The sequence below is a fragment of the Strix aluco genome, chromosome 12 (genome assembly GCF_031877795.1).
Source record: "Strix aluco isolate bStrAlu1 chromosome 12, bStrAlu1.hap1, whole genome shotgun sequence".
In the NCBI taxonomy this organism is placed as follows: Eukaryota; Metazoa; Chordata; class Aves; order Strigiformes; family Strigidae; genus Strix; species Strix aluco.
Genome location: NC_133942.1, coordinates 18904846 through 18922568, shown reverse-complemented (window position 1 = coordinate 18922568; position 17723 = coordinate 18904846). Strand labels below are relative to the sequence as shown.

Genomic DNA, 17723 nt, shown 5'->3' with positions numbered 1-17723 from the left:
TTTCTCAACTTTCTAATAAGGATCATCATGAAAGTTTTGCTGTTCTCATTAATTCCACCTCAGCCTACATCACCTTTTGAAAATAAGTCTGTGTTCTTTCAGGAGAACAGACCATGAGGAGAAAAAACCCAATCTTGTCTCTAAACCCGCTAAGGGAAGGAGGTTTAGCTTTGTCCATGGATTTTTTTTGTCAAACAGATGTTGTTCTATCAGTCAACAGCTGTTCTAAACTATTTGTTCTCTTTTTTTGTAGCTTAGTATTGCCTATGAGCTGAAGGATCTCTACTATGTTTTCTTTGTCCTCTCTAGAAGACATCTTATGAAATCACTGACAGATTCTTGATTTCTGAAACTTTGATTTCTTTATAATATGGTAGCTCTCCACTCAGTAAAACAAAGGCCATAACAGCACAACAGATCAAGAGGAAATACTAAGTCATGGTTATGAATGTGGTGTGTCGCCATTGACCTGTGGAGAATGACCAGGTTTCCCTATTTTAAGGAGCACTCTCCATCACATCAGACTTTCCTTCCCAAAATTGTACTAAGATAAATTATTTTCCCTGAATGAAAAGGCAAAAGATTATCCAGTTCTTGGAGATTTGAATCTTCACCCAGAGAATGCACCTAGGCTATATCTGGGTCAACTTCTCACAAAGATGAAACAATCAGAAAAAAGCAGGTGGGTTTTTTTTTTTTAAATTGTAACAGAAAAGGTCTACAAATATTTGAGGGTGGTTTGGACTCATACTCTTGCTTCAAAGTCATCTTTAATTAAACTGTCTTTTCTGAAATTAAACTCTCTTTTCTGAAACAGCAGTGCAGTAGTCCTTTCTGTTGTGCACATATCTTACAGGATTGCAGGCACTGATGACCCACCAGGATGTCAAGTGAGCTGAACAATTTAGTCGACAAGAACATAGCATATGGCTGCCCCCTAACACTCATTCCTCACCTCCTGCAGCTAACTTGGTTTTGTCAATGAGGAGAAGGGAGACTGTCTTGTCAGATTGCTTGTACTGTTCCTGGTCTCCCTGGAGAAGGTTGTAGCTCCTTCTCAAAGAGCATGTCTCAACAATTTCCAGGCGCATTCTGGCCTCACAATCCCCCGGGGACAGAAATCAGCCTGCTTTGCCCAAGAATCACATCCCCTCATCCTTTCTGGAAGAGATGAGCAGCAAGCCCAGCATGCAGAGCGGCCCCAGCTGATGGATCAGCGCTTCTATCCTATGGCACACCAGGCCCTGTAGGCAAACAGGTGCAAATAGACTATCTGTGAGACAAATGCTTATTAAAAGAACGGGGAAAGGCAAGAGGGAATTATTTTCTATCCTGGTCTGGTGAGAAGAACATAGTCACGAGGCTGAAGTCTGGCAGAGCCCAATGACATGTGGGCACATGGTATGTCCAAGGATTTAGGATTTTCAAAGACACGTGAAAGCCTGAGATTCTCAGGTGTGCCTACATCAACCCTAACATACACAGAAAGGGGCCACCTCTCTCCAGGAGCATGGCTCATTCCACGAGGAGCTACTAGCAAACACTGCCTTACTGCCGCACTTCCCACTGACTCCTCCTGGAGCTCTGCAGAAGGAGGGGCTTTTACCTGCACTTCCAGAGGCATAAATCCCCCCCTCCCCCCGACTTCATCGCACCAGGGATGATGACACATGTTGTGTTACCTATCCTGGCACAAATAGGAATGATCACAGGAAAGCATCATCCCTATGATAGCAACAACTCCAGGAGCAATTTTCAACTCAGCTATCCCAGACCAAGCGACACAAAATCCCTCCCCATCTCTTAAATTCTCAGTACATTTATGAAATGTTTTTCCTCTGGTTAACACACATCAGTAAACTCTCTGCTGGTGTCAGTAGACACTGCTAAATTTAACCATTATCAGCCCACATGTTTTTCAATACAAGTAATTTTTTTGCGCTTTTTGCTAAATGTAATGTAATAAACTTTAAATCAAAGATGTCTGTGAACATATTTTCTACCACAGATATTTTTTTCCCATTATAGATAAAGGCAAGATGATTGGACCAATGCATCCGACAGAAAAATGTGTTGAAAAGATCTCTGAGCCATCACAACAAAATGCAGCATAATACACTGAAAATAAGATTATGCTATACAAAGAAACACAAGCAGGATCTATTCAAGCGAACACCTCTCTGTATATGAAAACATCTCTTCATATATTTCACAGAGGGAAATTATTGAAGCCTCAGAAAGGGAGAAGGTGGAAATTTTCCATTGACATAAAAATATTGATGTAATATATAAATATATCTGTAGGCATACAAAACACCTATGAAAGCTAGATAACCACCAATAATTATTCCTGACTTACAAATAGATAAGCAGATGTATTTAAATATATTTTATACTGTATGCGAAAGATAAGTATTTTAAACAAATGCATATACTCCTTAGATAATGAAGTTTAATGTGTGTTTGTGTCTATAATGCAGGAGTGTACAAAAATACACAATATAAAGCTGTTTGACATGGTATAATATTACTTCCAAATAGTCTAAGTTAAACAGCCTGGCCATGAACACAAAGTCAGGCCCTCAACAGCTAAGAATCACCAGTTTTAAAGCATTTATGATGTTTCATTTGGCCCCCTGGAGTAACTGCATTTCTAAATTTCATGACAACTTGTTTTATTTCACAAAACCTCTGCTTCAGGATGAACAGTGCCTGCTGCCTGGAAAATCACCCCGTGTAGCTTTTTGTCCTCATCATTTAGCATGTGGTTCTGTGCATTATTTATTGTGCAGAATCCAAGCCTTGCACTGAAAACAAATTATTAATTTACTCCTCAATTTTTTTTACTGTGTTGTCACCAGAACTTCAGATATTTTTTTCCCAATGTTCATTGCCTTATTTCTCACACACTGATGTGAGGCATGGTGGGATTATTAGCCATTTTATGCATAATTAATTCAGATGAAGAGGGTTATAATCCATTTCTCCAAACCTGCATTCAACTGATTTAGCAACATGGTTATCCTGGCACATTTGCGTTACTGCAGGAAGGGAGAAGGGGGTCTCCAGGAACATTCATGACACAATCTCAATTGTCCTCGAAGGACAAGACATCCTAGGCAAGGATGAGGGACAGCAGAAGACAGACAGAAGCTCACTTTCCTTGTTTGACACTCCAGGTTCTACTGAGACTCGGATTACAACACACTCTTTTGCTCAGCCCAGCCATAGCTGCTGCTGCTCCGATCAGTCTCTGGGTACATTTTGCACCCTGAGGTCCTGAATTCTCATTAATGTAGTTGTAGGAAATTGTGGATAGCCCAGCTGGAGGCATTTTCAGAGGAGCTGGCAGTGTGCTTAGAGAAACAGCTGCAGCCAGCCCGGGGACAGAGAGTGAAATTCAGATGGTGGAAGGGTTTCAGCAGAGTCCAAGACGTGCTTCAGCTTCCTCTGAGGGCTTTTAGTGTTCTGTGCTGATTCGCAAGGGTGCCAAACCTCAGTATTTCTTTCATGGCCTGGCAGGAATTTGAAGTTAATACATGGATGCTAGCCTCCTTTCTTTTCTTCTTTCTTGCTTAGCAGTGCCCCGTGGTGGTGAGCCAGGGATCATAGGGAAGAGCTCTGAGCTACCTTTAGGTTCTCCTCAGACAGACAGGAGATGACAGCTGAGGTGGGAAGGACAAGCAGTGACTCTGAAAGCTGGTGTGGGGTCTGCACTACCTCTATAGGATTGTTTGCAGAGAATTATTCTTTTTCTTCCACAATTAAAGCAGAAAACAGGCTCATGGAGCCTACGTGGCATTGGCAGTGGAGACACAAAAGAGTGCTGGAGTATCCCTGTGAAGGTTTTCCCCCTTGAACTGTATCTGAGTGTCTCACTGTCTTAACTGCACTACTTTTGCTGTTCCAAAGCTAAAATACTTTTATAAGGAATAGGAGGACACTAAGTCCACTGCTGTTCACTTTAGGTACAACAATCTCAGTAAAACTCAGTTAATGAACCACATAAAATTGGCCATCTGGTTTTGAGTCGATTTTTTTTTTCCCCTCTAAGGCTATTCCACTAAGCACTGCCTGCCAAGCTGTCTCCCAAAAACACAGATCCAAATTTCAAGCTCTTCCATCCCCAGCCCAAACCAGTGGGCATTCTGCTTGCTGAGTAGTTCCTGGGATTTTTGCATCTATTTTGCTCAAAGCCAGGAATCTCAGCAGCTCTGATGACAGAATAAGTGCAAGGATGCAGAGGAGACAAAAGCGTTTTGCAAAATACATTTATATTCATTGTCACTGGAGCAGAAGAGTTATCTTCCCACTTGTCTTTAGGATAACAATAGAACTGCCTTGTCAGCCAGCCAGCAAAACAGCTCGAAAGAGGCAGCTCAAAGGAGCAGAGAGGTTCAAGTTAGCAAACAGTGGACCCTGCATCTGTTGCTTGCTGAGCACCACAGCCATTCAGAAGAGAATCCCTTTACACAAACAATATCCTCCATCAATACATAAGATTTTCACCTCTTACCTTTCAAACAATAGCATTTGGGAACATGTGTAGTTCAACATAGTAGGACACAGTTTAAGCCAAAGATCTGCCAACGGCCCCAGGGGTTGCCAGCTTTGCAGAATATGTAAACGGGGACTGTGGCTTCAGGAAGCATGTGAAAACCATGCTGAGAGCCAACAGGAAATCTGGGACTCCTCAGGCAACACGATGTACACTGCCATGGAATAGGGAGATGTTCTCAGGGGTAACCAAAGCAGGCTCACGTCTAGGCCTGGCAAGCAAGGAAGAGAGCAGGGAGAAAGCAGAGGAAGAATTAAAATGCTTCTTATTTAGCTAACTGGTTAGAAGATGGAGTGAGATGAGGCCCAGGACAACCAGGAGTCAGAACTAGGATGCTCTACAGTCCCAAGGGATTCAGTACTCTGGGACACAATGAAAGATGTTGGCTTCAGTTTTCTATTGTTCTTCCTAGCAACTAACAGCTGTTTTTAACTAACACCCAGATACCTCCTCCTGGCATTAAAATAAACAAGAGATCTAATCCCAAATCTCTCTGGGATTTTGCATTAGGGAGGCTGACTGTAAAATGGAATGTCAGACTTTTTTCCCTGATCATTAACCATACATGGGGAGGATGTTTATTTCTGCCATGCTGTGACAGGGGAGCAGGGTGAGGAGTGGTAACCAGCCCAGCCTTGGTCTAAATACCACACTGTCTGTGCATTAAAGACAGAGCAGAGCTGGATGTGAGGTGAGGAGGTTGATGTCTTGTAGTAAGAGATGGGAACAGAATGGGGTAACACTATCCAAGCCAGAGGGATGGGAGATGATAATTGTAGGAGGAGAGTCAAGAAGAGAGAGCAAAGAAGAAAGCAACAGGGTTAGAAGCAAAATGAGAAACTACAGTAAACTCCTAAGTGTTCCGCTCTGTCATACTGACACAAAACCTGTGACAGGGAGAGGTTTTTCTTAAATCTGAAATTCGCATTTTAAAGCTGCACCTTGTAAGCAACGAAGCACTTTTTACCTAGAGATCTGAAATGTCACATCTTCCCTGCAGTGACATTTGGGTGACAAAATGCAGCTGCGCTTTGAAAGCAGTTTTTGCTTTTCACCTTGTCACTTTTCAGAACATCTGTAACACGTTGCACTTTCAGGGGTTTGAGCTGTCTTTGGAGGATCACGCTCCTTTGTCGCATTGGGAACAGCTTTGAAGAACTTGGAAACCTAATGTGTTTCTTTCCCTGACAAGAGCAGGAGTTCAGTTACAAAGTGCACAGTGTTCTGGTTTTGTTCTGCTTGATACCATCCTTACCAAAGCCAGGCTGTGAGACTAGGAGTAAAAGAGCCTATGCCAGGAGGAGATAGGGTACATCACTCCCCTGGCTGAAGGTGATAGACCCTATCTCAGGTGGGGACATTCCTCTGACTGAGAATAATAATCTGCTCCAGTGTTTGGAAGGGAAGTAGAAATTTAGCCTCGTGTGAGTGACTGAAGGAGGAATGATGTTTTTATTCTGACATTCATAATGACTGGCTTGGTGGCTGAATGTTCCCTCATTCTTCACCTGAAAGCTTTCTGCATACAAAGCAATATTATGTGCTAACAGAAATGGAAAATACACAATAATATCCTGGAGAATAACCTGCTGTATGCAGCAGACATGTTCTTCATGCTCAATAAAAGAATATGAACCAGCACTGACAATTCAGCAGGACACAAAAACAAAGCAACCATGTTTTGGACAGCTGTTCCAGAAAATAGCAAAGTGTGGAGAGATGTTATCAGCAAATGCAAACATCAACAAAAGTTATTATTTCCCAGACCAGTGTTTTTCAACTGTGGCAAGTAAAGGTCTTTTTTATCACCCAATTTTTGTAGCAGAGATAGGTGATAGTGTTACAGTTATGCTGGTAATGTTTTGACTGGAGGTAGGGGAAGGAGGTGAATCAGAACATACCGGTGCTGTAATTGTCATCAGCCACTCACTTCCTGTCCTCTAACACTCAAACTTCTGCATCTATTGAAGATAAAACAAGAAAGCCTTTTGCTCTTCTCTAATTAAACACAGAATTTTTGGAAACAAGGGTCTTGTACCAAGGTTAGATTTTGTAATACTAAGGATAAATGCTCTGATACCTTGTGATTTTACCAATGCCACAACCTATTTCACCTGCAGTGTTCCTAACTATTTCTAGTCTAGACCTCCATGTAGCTTTGTCAATGAATTGCGTATGTGATTTTAAACTACAGCTTCCACTTTAATCCTGGGCCTTGTCCAGTTCTGTTCCTGGATTATACAGAGAGCACCACAACCATTAATGTTAGAGAGCATAAGAAAAAACAGGAGATGTACACTCAGGTCTCAATTATCCAAAGTAATAAGGAGAGGACTATAACTTGGATACAGCAAAAACATGACCTAGTACAAAATATGCATTAAATAATCTGTAAGAACATAGGGCAAGCAAGTTACACTGCCAAAAAGTAAAAGGAGAGTAGGACAATTTTCTTCAGTGTGCTGAACTTACTGTCACAGGGTGCTACAGAGGGCAAACCAGGGTTTGATGATGACATGAGAAGGAGAAGCTGTTGACAGTTACATAAGCTTGGATAAAAACGTCAAGGCTGATCAGCCCCCACAACTACAGTTTTGAAGCCAATTGCACATCATGGGGTTTTATAGCCTCCTCTACACACTTGAGGTTGGTCACAGAAACCTTCTGAGACACAGGGCTGGGAGACATGAATCCTTGGACTGATCCAGGAGGATAAGTCTTTTTATACACCCTATCCCCCATTTTCTTCTTCTGCAACATGTGAGGTTTTGACAACACAGGTAGCAGTCAGAGGATTCTGCTGCCTCAGATGTGAAAGTCCCATCCCCGTGGGGCTCCGACACACATCAGCACAACTGCACACAGGGGCTCAGGGCACCTGAGAAGTACAGACAACTGGCATTTCACCGTAACTATCTAAAAGATGCTTTTCATGCGAGCAGCTTGTCTTGGCAAAGCAATTACTGCCCACCCCTCGTGGCAAAATGATGGCTCATGGAAGCATGGGTTTCCTTCCAAAACACACACCCCATTTCACAGGGTAGCTCATGCCTCTGCTTAGACATCTTCTCCTGCAAGACCAGGAGGAGCGCATCCATGCTGGGGGAAAACAGAACCGAGCAGATCGCCTGTAGGCAGAGGAAGGGATACCTCTCCTTCCTCCCGTAGCTGAACTTGTCCAACAAGTGTGATCCTGGACTGGGACACTTCCCTCTGCTCCTCGGGAGTATTTACTGAGCACACCCAACGCCAGTGCCTCACCGATCTCAGCCTCAAGTTTTTGTCACTTCCCTGTGAGTGCTTAAGGGTCCTGGTGAAGATAATTTGACAGGGAGAAACATGCTGCTTCCAAGCAGATGTGTTTACTTGTCCCCTCAGCCCTCGGAGTAGCAGCGTGCGCTGCTGGGTCTTGCCGAGCTCGCAGACTGACAGCGCTGTCAGGTCCCATTCATTGCAAAGCAGCCGATTCCTCACACCTCCCTCGCTCCCCGCTGAACACAGTGAGATCTCGGGAGCCGAGACTGCGCTCAGACGGGGCTCGGTGATTGATGCATAGCAGTAATTGCCAGCGTTCATCTCCGAATAGTGAAACTTAATTTCATAAAGGCTTTTTAGGGTGGGAGGTGCAGGTCAGGACTCCTGCACACTGATGCTTTTAGAGACAAGCCAGCAGGGAGCTTGTACGAACAACCTCAGCCCAACAAGTTGCTGCTGGTGAATTAAAGAGAAAAACAAGCCCAAGCGCCTCTCTCATTAGTTCAAGCTGTTCTTACCTGGAGGGTGGAGAGAAGGACTTGCAAGCCACTGGCTTCTTGTTCTGCCATGCTGCTCCCCACACACACTCCCTCTTTCTAGCAGCAAACACAATGCAGCTAGAAAGCAAAGCTGCCAACTTGCCTTGCTGCTGCCCCTGTGCCGTTTAAGAAACGAAGAAGCTAAACACAGATCCCCAGACACATGCACACTGCTACCACCAATAATCACAGCAATGCAACTCTAGACCTCAGCAGGAGAGATAAATGTACCCCCTCCCTCCGAGCTCTCCCACTGTGACGAGAAGATTAATTCCTATATAAAGAATCCTGGGGATTAAGTAAAGTGCTCAGGAAAGGTCTGGGTGCTTGGTGTGTGGCAGGGGGAGTGTGGGGAGGGTGGCAATAGCAACAAGAAAGCAGAAGAGCTACAAACCTCAAAGAAAGCCAGGGAGAAGCGAGGGAGCATGCTGGCTGCCTGACAGGCATTCCCAGCTGACCTGCTGATCCGTTCCAGACCGTGCGTGGACTCGTCTCCATTTGACTCCGTTCCAGTGAAATAAGAGACATGGAGAAGGCAGAGCAAGTCAGAGAGATGCCCTCGGTCTTAACGAGCACTGACAACGAACGGAAGATACACCTGGCATGAGGGACAGGTGGGGAGGGTTCACGGAGGCTCACAGAGGGTTTTCACCTTCCAACCCCAACGGTTGTCCCTAGTCGCAGCCACTGCGGCCATAGGCAGTGCCCCACAGGGCAGGGGGTGCCCACAGAGGGGCATCTTGTGGCTGCATGGCAAAGGCCAGGGAGGAAAGCCACCTCTGCAAGGTGCAGTCTTGGGAAGAGTTTGCTCCAAGGGCCTCTACAGCGATTCACATGTGCCTATCTCTGTACATAAGTATAGTAACTCAGAGCCCAGTTCACTCCCTGGTGAACAAGACAAGCTGTAGTACAGTTGTAGTTGTAGCTCAGATTCCTAGGAGCACAGAGTCCACCTTACGCTTCAGCTGAATCATATCAAAGAACTTGGTAAACAAGAAGGAACAGATAAAGAAGTTGAGTAGAGGTTTTAGATGAGGATTTTCCAGTGAAATGTTTTCAATGTGAAAACATCAACTAGTCCGATGCAAACATTTTTTCAGGGATGCAGTGATTTCACTTCAGCTTTCTTAACACCAGAACAGCATTTTTGGTCCAGAGAGACATCACTCCAGGGTGGTTTGAAGGCTGACAGTGGAGACAATTTCTTGATATGCAGAAGACAAAGGTTAGATCTTGTCTTTCCAATTTGGGGACATTAATTTCAGTCTTTTACCTCTTGAATAAGTACTTTATTCCAGTGTGGGACTTTGTAGTCACTCCAGTAGGAGCTTTTCCCTTTTGAATGAATAACTAAGGATTTTTGAAGCAGTAGCATGAAATTTGGTCTCTGGGCACAAGGCAGATGCTTACAGAACTCAGTACCCACACACAGACATCCTGGACAGCCAATGTACTCACGTTTTTCTTTGCTGATCTCAATGAAGCAATCACAGACTGGAGATAAAACCCTAATCTTCTAAGAAGCAGTTAAATGAAGAATAAAACAGTCCAATCTTGGCCAAGAACTATTTTCATGTGATGATCATTACACCCTGCAGAACTTTCATTGATCAAGTGCTTTGGGCAAATGGTAAGACAAATCCTCCCCAGCTCAGCCCAGCAATGTGTGAACAAGTGGCACAAGCATGACATTCCTTGGTTTCAGTGTGTGCCAGCAGGGTCCCAGGATGTCACTACCAAGTTATAAAATAAACCAGATTAAAATACCTTTGCCATAATTATGGAGACACATCAGTCCCTTCAGAGAGAATGCCATGAGAACCATTGATTGATGGACAAGATGCTCTACATACAACTAGACAGAATAAGAAAAGAAGGTATATCGACTCCTTTCCTATGGAAATTCAGGTTCAGAGATTTTAATTTTCTTTAAAAACTGTCTGATTTCATTAAAAAAAATAAATCTGTCACATTCCTTGAAATACCATATTTTAGATAGAGAGCTGGTGTTCTACCATTAGAACACTGAATTTTTGGCCATTTTGGGTGATCTCTATGGATATTAAAAAATAGACAGTCCAGGAAGTACACAGAGGGATCTCTCCATCCCTCTCTTGTGAAAAGATTCATGCTAAAGGCAGTGGAAACATCAATGCCAGTCTTAAATTCTCCAAGAGTTAACACATTTGATGAGTGACTTTGAGGCAAGGCTTCTGCAGTGGGTTGACCCTGGCTGGATGCCAGGTGCCCACCAAAGCTACTCCTTCACTCCCCTCCTCAGCTGGGCAGGGGAGACAAAATATAACAAAAGGCTTGTGGGTTGAGATAAAGGCAGGGAGAGATCACTCACCAATTACCATCACGGGTAAAACAGACTTGGGGAAACTAGATTTATTTATTACCAATCAAATCAAAGTAGGATAATGAGAAATAAAACAAAATCTTTAAAAACACCTTCCCCCCACCCATCTCTTCTTCCTGGGCTCAACTTCACTCCTGATTTTCTGTACCTCCTCCCCGCCAGCAGCACAGGGGGACGGGAAATGGGGTTGCTGTCAGTTCATCACCGGTTGTCTCTGCCATTCCTTCCTCCTCAGGGGAGGACTCCTCACACTCCAGCATGGGGTCCCTCCCACGGGAGACAGTCCTCCACAAACTTCTCCAGCGTGAGTCCTTCCCATGGGCTGCAGCTCTCCATGAACTGCTCCAGTGTGGGTCCCCCATGGGGTCACAAGTCCTGCCAGCGAACCTGCTCCAGCGTGGGCTCCTCTCTCCATGGGGCCACAGGTCCTGCCAGGCGCCTGCTCCAGCATGGACTCCCCACAGGGTCACAGCCTCCTCCAGGCTCATCCCCCTGCTCCAGCGTGGGGTCCTCCCCAGCCTGCAGGTGGGTCTCGGCTCCACCATGGACCCCCATGGGTGCAGGGCACAGCTGCCTCACCATGGGCTGCACCACGGGCTGCAGGGGAATCTCTGCTCCAGCACCTGGACCACCTCCTCACCCTCCTTCTTCACTGACCTTGAGGTCTGCAGAATTTATCTCACATATTTGCAGTCCTCTCTCTGGCTGCTGTTGCACGGCAACTTTTTCGCCTTCTTAAATATGTTATTCCAGAGGCGCTACCACCGTCGCTGATTGGTTTGACCTTGGCAAGCAGCAGGTCCATCTTGGAGCCAGCTGGCATTGGCTCTATCGGACACAGGGGAAGCTTCTGGCGGCTTCTCACAGAAGTCACCCCTTGTTGCCCCCCCACTACAAAACCTTGCACGCAAACTCAGTACAGCTTTGGGGTTTCTTTCACATCAGCAGGACTCAATAAAACTTACTAACAGACCATATATAAAGAGGGGAGGGAACCAAGGGAATACAGGCACAGCACCCCCAAATGTGTTGGGCAGAAGAAAGGTGGGTGTTGGGTTTTATGCAGTGCCAACACACTACGTCTTTCACAGATTAGGACACTGACAGAAAATTACTTCAGAGCTAATTAGAAGCTGTTTAAAGGAGCTCTTCCACATTGTCACTTCGTTCTCTTTCTTGTGACAATTGGACCTGTCATAGAGCTGTGTGGAACTATTAATTCCTGCTGTGTGGATTCTCAGAAGGGAGTGAGAGCTGATGGATGCAAGCAGGCAATGGCTGCAGGCAGCCTGGATACCCTGAATCCCCTCCCCTACCACCTCACACAACGAAATCCCCCAGTCCTCCTGCACTAGAACAGTTCATACCACATGGTGATCATCTCTCCCTGTTGCAACATAAGACGTTAGATGAGTATTTAGCTTTCTGACCTACCTAAAACACAACATTGGCCTCTGTTACAGGATTCTATGTTCTGTAAGCCCTTACCATAGCCCAGTGATCTGGTTCTTCCTCTCTGTGTGAAGAAGCTTTAGAAAAACAATTACAAAAATTTCACTGCAAATATGTCAACCCAAAGAGGAAGGGAACACATACAACAAAGCTTGGGGGAAAAAAATCTCTTTATGTTCTTTAAAATTTTGGGGTGGTTAGCTTGGTTGTGCCCAGAGAGTACAATTGTATAACAGAAAGCTCTGGAACTTGCATTTGATTTGAAAACATAGCACAATAAGAGTGATTAACACATAAGATGCTACTGAAAGGCCCCAAAAGTGACAGTGATGTTTACATTAATGTAAGATGTACAATAAAACCCCTTTGAAACCGAATTCTCAGCTATAAATCTCAGAGGCTTCTAATTTTTCACCTTTCCATAGCCATTTCTTCCAGATTTTGTTGAGTTTCCAATTTTGTTGTTAGGTTCTAAGAATAGGTCCCCCGCCTCAACACACACAGGCTGAATAAATTAGGAAACCTACACAGAGATAGAGGCCAGAAGTTAAACATACAGATTCTCCCTTTCCATTCATATTACACTGACAACCCAGTTTGAAGATCAGCTTGTTAGTTTATATTGATGTCATTGTTGTTTCCCCTGTGCACTTAGGTTTATGTGATCCTTAAACAAAATGAAAATTAAACTCATGACTCCAGCATTCTACTAGTGCCACAGTTAATGTTCTTGTGGGGAGGACGGAGCAGATTAGAAGCACAAAGGCAGGACCTCTGGGCTCTCTTCAGGTGCTGCACAGACTCAGACCAGTAATTTTCTTTTCTTGTGCTCCAGGGCTCAGACACACAAACAAGTTAGAGATGTCATCTGATCCCCAGTAAATATGTGTACATACTTTTAGCCCATAGCAAAGGGAAGATAATTCAGGATCGTTTTACCTGCATTAAAAGAGCACTCAGTCCAATTATTTCACATTTTATGAGCATATGCAGAAACCATTACCATGGATCAACTGACACTAAGTAATATATTAACCACAGAAACTTGTTCCTATGTCTAAACCTATGTGTTCCCTACCTATGAAATCCTGAATTTTTCCTCATGAAGATGTTGTGTAGCTATAAGATTTGTAAGCCTTCATCCAAGAGCATTATACAGAAATATATATATATATACACTTTCAGCTATAGCATTGCATTAGAATGATATAAGGTTAACAGTCTCCCTGGATGAGATAATCTGGAAAATTTTCCTTGTGAACAAACTGATGAGAGGAAGACAGAAGTCCTCATGCCAGGTACCTAGCAACCATAGTATTACTGATTTGTGTATTAAAAGTAGGAAGCTGATACAAGAATTTAACATGTTTAAATAAAATTTTCCTGTGTTATTTTCACATTTCCACTGATTCTTCACCTCCAAAACAGAATTCAGCCTGTTCTTACCCATCTGAACCCCCACTGAATTGCATCCGAAAGTAATTTACAGGCTAAAGCAAAATTAGTCCAAAGAAGACTTTGGACTAATTAGTCCAAAGAAAACAACAAATGTAACACCAGAATCAGTATCACCGGAATAAAGAGACCAGCCCCAGCCAAGCTTCACATTTCCTGTCTAGAGTCTATACCAACAAACTGCAGAATTCATTCAATTTTTGGACATTAGCATTAAATGAAGTCCAAATAACAAAAATCAGCTTGGAAACCTGTGATTAACCCGAGGATATTTTCCTCCTGATTCTCAAAAAATTGACACCAGTTTTGCGCTCACCTGGTTTCTAATAGGATTATTTCAATTTTTAAACCAGTGAGACAGATAAGAGGACAGCCAGGCTCCATTAAAAATGGGGGGAAAAAAAAAGTCTAATTGGATAAATTATTCATTCCAGAGCCAGCCTGAGTTTTATGAAATGCAATTGAAATATCACTGTGTAAAATACCCAGTTAACTGTCAATGTTTCATTTATATTAAATAGAGGAATGAGTTCCCCTGTCAAAATTATGCGTAGCCAAGAAATGTATATATTTTAATAAGGAGATATTGCTTTTTCTATTTGGATGTTCTTTTCTCTAACACACCCTTCATTTTCATTTTCTTTCATTCAAGCACAATGCTTATCATAAGTGATCGCCAAAACAAAATTAATGTATATGAATGTGGAGAAGAGATGATCTTCCATTTGTGAATGTCTGTGTAGAGGTTTACCTCTCTTAATAATGTCATCTCCCCTGAAATAATTAATTTTCTACAGTAGTGAAATGGTTAAAATGGAAGTAAAAACACAACAAGTCATGACACTAAAATTGATTTTCAGATGCTGCTGGAAGTGACCCAAGGCTCCTGCAGCCACTGGACGGGAAGATAATACCTTCTGGGTCAGAAACAGACCACTGGAAACTGCTGGTGTTACACTGGTTTAATATGAGGCTGGCGTTGTACAGAGCACCTGGGGCAGAGGAAGGGGGAACAGGCAGGCTTAATCAGAAATTTGTTTCTCTGGAGACATCCCTATCCATCCTGCCTTTCATTTTGTTGTTGCACAACAGCATGGCCTCGGGAGCATCAGCTGGGGGACAAACTACGGCTCATTTTTACAGCAGCGTGATGGCCAAGGATGTAACATATACAAGACGACAGGACTGGTGTTCTGGAGGCTACTGTGGATACGTGGTATGCTGTGTCAGGATATGATACAGGATATTTTCTTGCATCGCTCTTCTTTCTAACTAGTGCTGAGAGGCATGCTCCCATAGGTGCTCCCACTTCTTTGTCTTCAGGTGCCTAAGACCTACACCATTCATAAGGGCATTAATAGAATCAAATGAAGAGACCTGATGCAATAACATGTTAACCCAGGCTTGGAAACACACCCTGCATTTGCAGCCTAGGCTCAAATAGCATTCACGTGACCTCCACACACTTTGGATCTCTTCTGGAATAACAATAGACAATATTTTGGCAAATCAGACCTTGAGCTGTTGATCGATTCAGCCATGAACTGTTTCATAAACCAGGAACGGAAGCATGCTGGCTCAGTGCCATGCTGTTTTTTCCTTCATTTAAAAATAAATAAATTAATTTGTCAAGTAGAATGTATGTTTCTTACACCCTGACAGATTGTCAAACATTCTGAAGTATACTTTGTTGGGCTCTTATTTAAATCTAGTTTATGAAAACTCAGTCATATATTAAATACACATACACAACTTGTCTTGAGAAAGCTGTATTTAACCACTTGATTGCTGTCAGATGTTCCCACTTTGTCCTTACAGAGCCCCTTGCTGTGTTGTTCAGTGTCTCAGATACAGCAGGTAGACAATCCTTGCTCTTCTACTGAGTGCCACAAGTATGTCCAAGTCAGATCTACCTATTGTGTTACTGATTGCTCCCGGTCCACTGAGAGAGGAGACACCCGCTATGCCGGTGAATCTGTGAGGTACAGGCAGGCAGAATCCCTTGCTGGGCTGCTGAGTCTTAAGGCTGTTGATAGAGCACACACAGTGTGGGGCTGACTATCCCACCTCCAACCAAATAGCCCATAATGCCACTCTCATGTTGAAGGACAACAGCAGGGATGTACTGAAGAAGCAGGGGAGGAGGATGAAATAATAGCAAAATAGTTAAATTAGTAGCGTTGGTGCTCTAATCCTCTTTGTCAGGTCCCTAGGCAGCAGAACAAGGCAAAGGCCCCTTGGTCTGATGCTTACAGCTCAGTAAATGTTTCTGCTGGGCAAAAACATCCTCCCCATTTTCCCACAGACATAACTATATCAAGCTTTTTGATTGCTTATAAAAGGAAACCATTCTTTTTCCTACCCTGACAGCCTGGTTCTCTTTGTCACTTGTGTCATCAATTTTGTCTGCTTAAAATGTCTCTATTCTAATTTAAAAGTACATGGCACCCACATTGCAAAAGTGTGAGCACAGACATAAGTACAAGACAAGGAAGAATCTGGTTTGTTGAATGTTTAAGGAAATGGACTTTATGCCAGCCAGACGCAGCAGTACACAAAGTTTTCCCATTAGCAGACAAATTGTGTTATATTTGTCTTTTCTGTTTGTCTCACGTTTAGCATCTCTGACACACACAGCAAGTCAGTATGCAAAGGTGCCAGAAAAAGAAGTGGCTCTGAAAGGGTAAGAAACAAAGAAAAATGAGAGAACTCAACCCAAATGAACAATCTGGTGGGTTAAGCATTTTAACAAGCCCAACAAGTGGAGGAGAACATGGGAAGTTAGGCTGCTATAGGTGATATCATATCAGGACATAGAGAATTAATGCCAAAAGGGGTTTCCCACTGCAGTTTTTGTAGGAACCTATCTAGTTTTGTAGCCCATCCTCCTTCCTCTTATTTTGTTTTGATTGGCACAGGCTTCAAAAATGGATGAATACCAGTCATCTTCCAATTCAATACAGGGCTGAGCTAGACGAGCAATCCATAAAAACACAAAAAGCAAAGAAAGTGCAAAATGCAGGGGGTACTGGCTTGCACAGATCACTGAAGTCTAGTAATGCTACGCTGTTAACTCACATTTAGTGCTATGCAAACTAACTTGGCTAAGGCAATGGCTGAGGGCATTTCAAGGGATTTTGAAAGAGGAAGCTCCTAAGGAAATAAGAAAGGATTTAGACCACTAGACCTCTGAACTTGACCTTCACAGTAGTAACAAATGCTGTGACCCCCTATAAGTTTGCAAGCACTTTATCCCATGCAATCAATGTTTCCAGCAACAGCAGGTTACTGAACTTTATTAATTGTACTTGACAATCAATACTGAATGACTTTATCTACCCACTGACAGAATGCATCAGAAGCCATCGGAGTGACTGCTCTAAGTCTAATGTAACCAGGTGCAAACAGACAGACTCCCAGGAAAATTCCTCCTTTATCCCTGTCTCGTGAGGCAGCAATGACAAAAACAATGATGGTGGGAGAACTCCTGTCCTGTTTCCCCCGGGCCCATCAGACCTGGCTTTCTCTAAAGCTGGAGCTGAATTCTTGAAGCCTGGAGGGATCTCAGTACATATACTGAGATCTGGCTGCGACTGAATCTGATAGTTTGTAACCTAACAAATTTAGCAATGTTACAGAGGCCTTGAAAGCAGGCTGTCATCATTACAGGCTGCATGAGAAACACAGTTGGAACTGAAGATGGCCTGTGATTTACAATCCTGCATCATTAAAATCCTCCCCATCCTGAGTGACGAATGGTTCTCTTGTGAATAGGAATACAACAAAATTTGAAATGCAGAGAAATTTGCACTGCAGGGAAGGAATTAATCTCAGAGACAGAGAAACTGTAAGACTGGGGGACAGCATTTGTCTACATTTTGTTTTGATAAATTGGAAGCAGTCAGGGTTCCTGGAGACTTGGCTCTGGAAGCAATTCAAGAGGATCTCTTAGGAGGATAGGTCCTTCTGGATTTCCTCCCCTCCATGTGCTCAGAAATACATTCCACCTCTCAGCCCTTCGGTTGTGCAGAAAAGTGGCTTCTTGCAAACACTCCAGGAAGGAAGCAGTTCAAAAGAGCTGGCCCAGTTTCCCGCATCCAGG

At 43.5% G+C, this 17723-nt stretch overlaps 1 protein-coding gene across 1 annotated transcript in view; it reads right to left on the bottom strand.

Moving 5' to 3' along the window:
- The window catches only part of AGBL1 (AGBL carboxypeptidase 1), a 289485-nt gene extending 281351 nt beyond the window's left edge, over nt 1-8134 (bottom strand). Inside the window, exon 1 of the mRNA XM_074836939.1 lies at nt 7709-8134. Within this exon, the coding sequence (XP_074693040.1) occupies nt 7709-8134 (426 nt within the window). The remainder of the gene's footprint in view (nt 1-7708) is intronic.
- Nucleotides 8135-17723: the final 9589 nt, after the last annotated feature.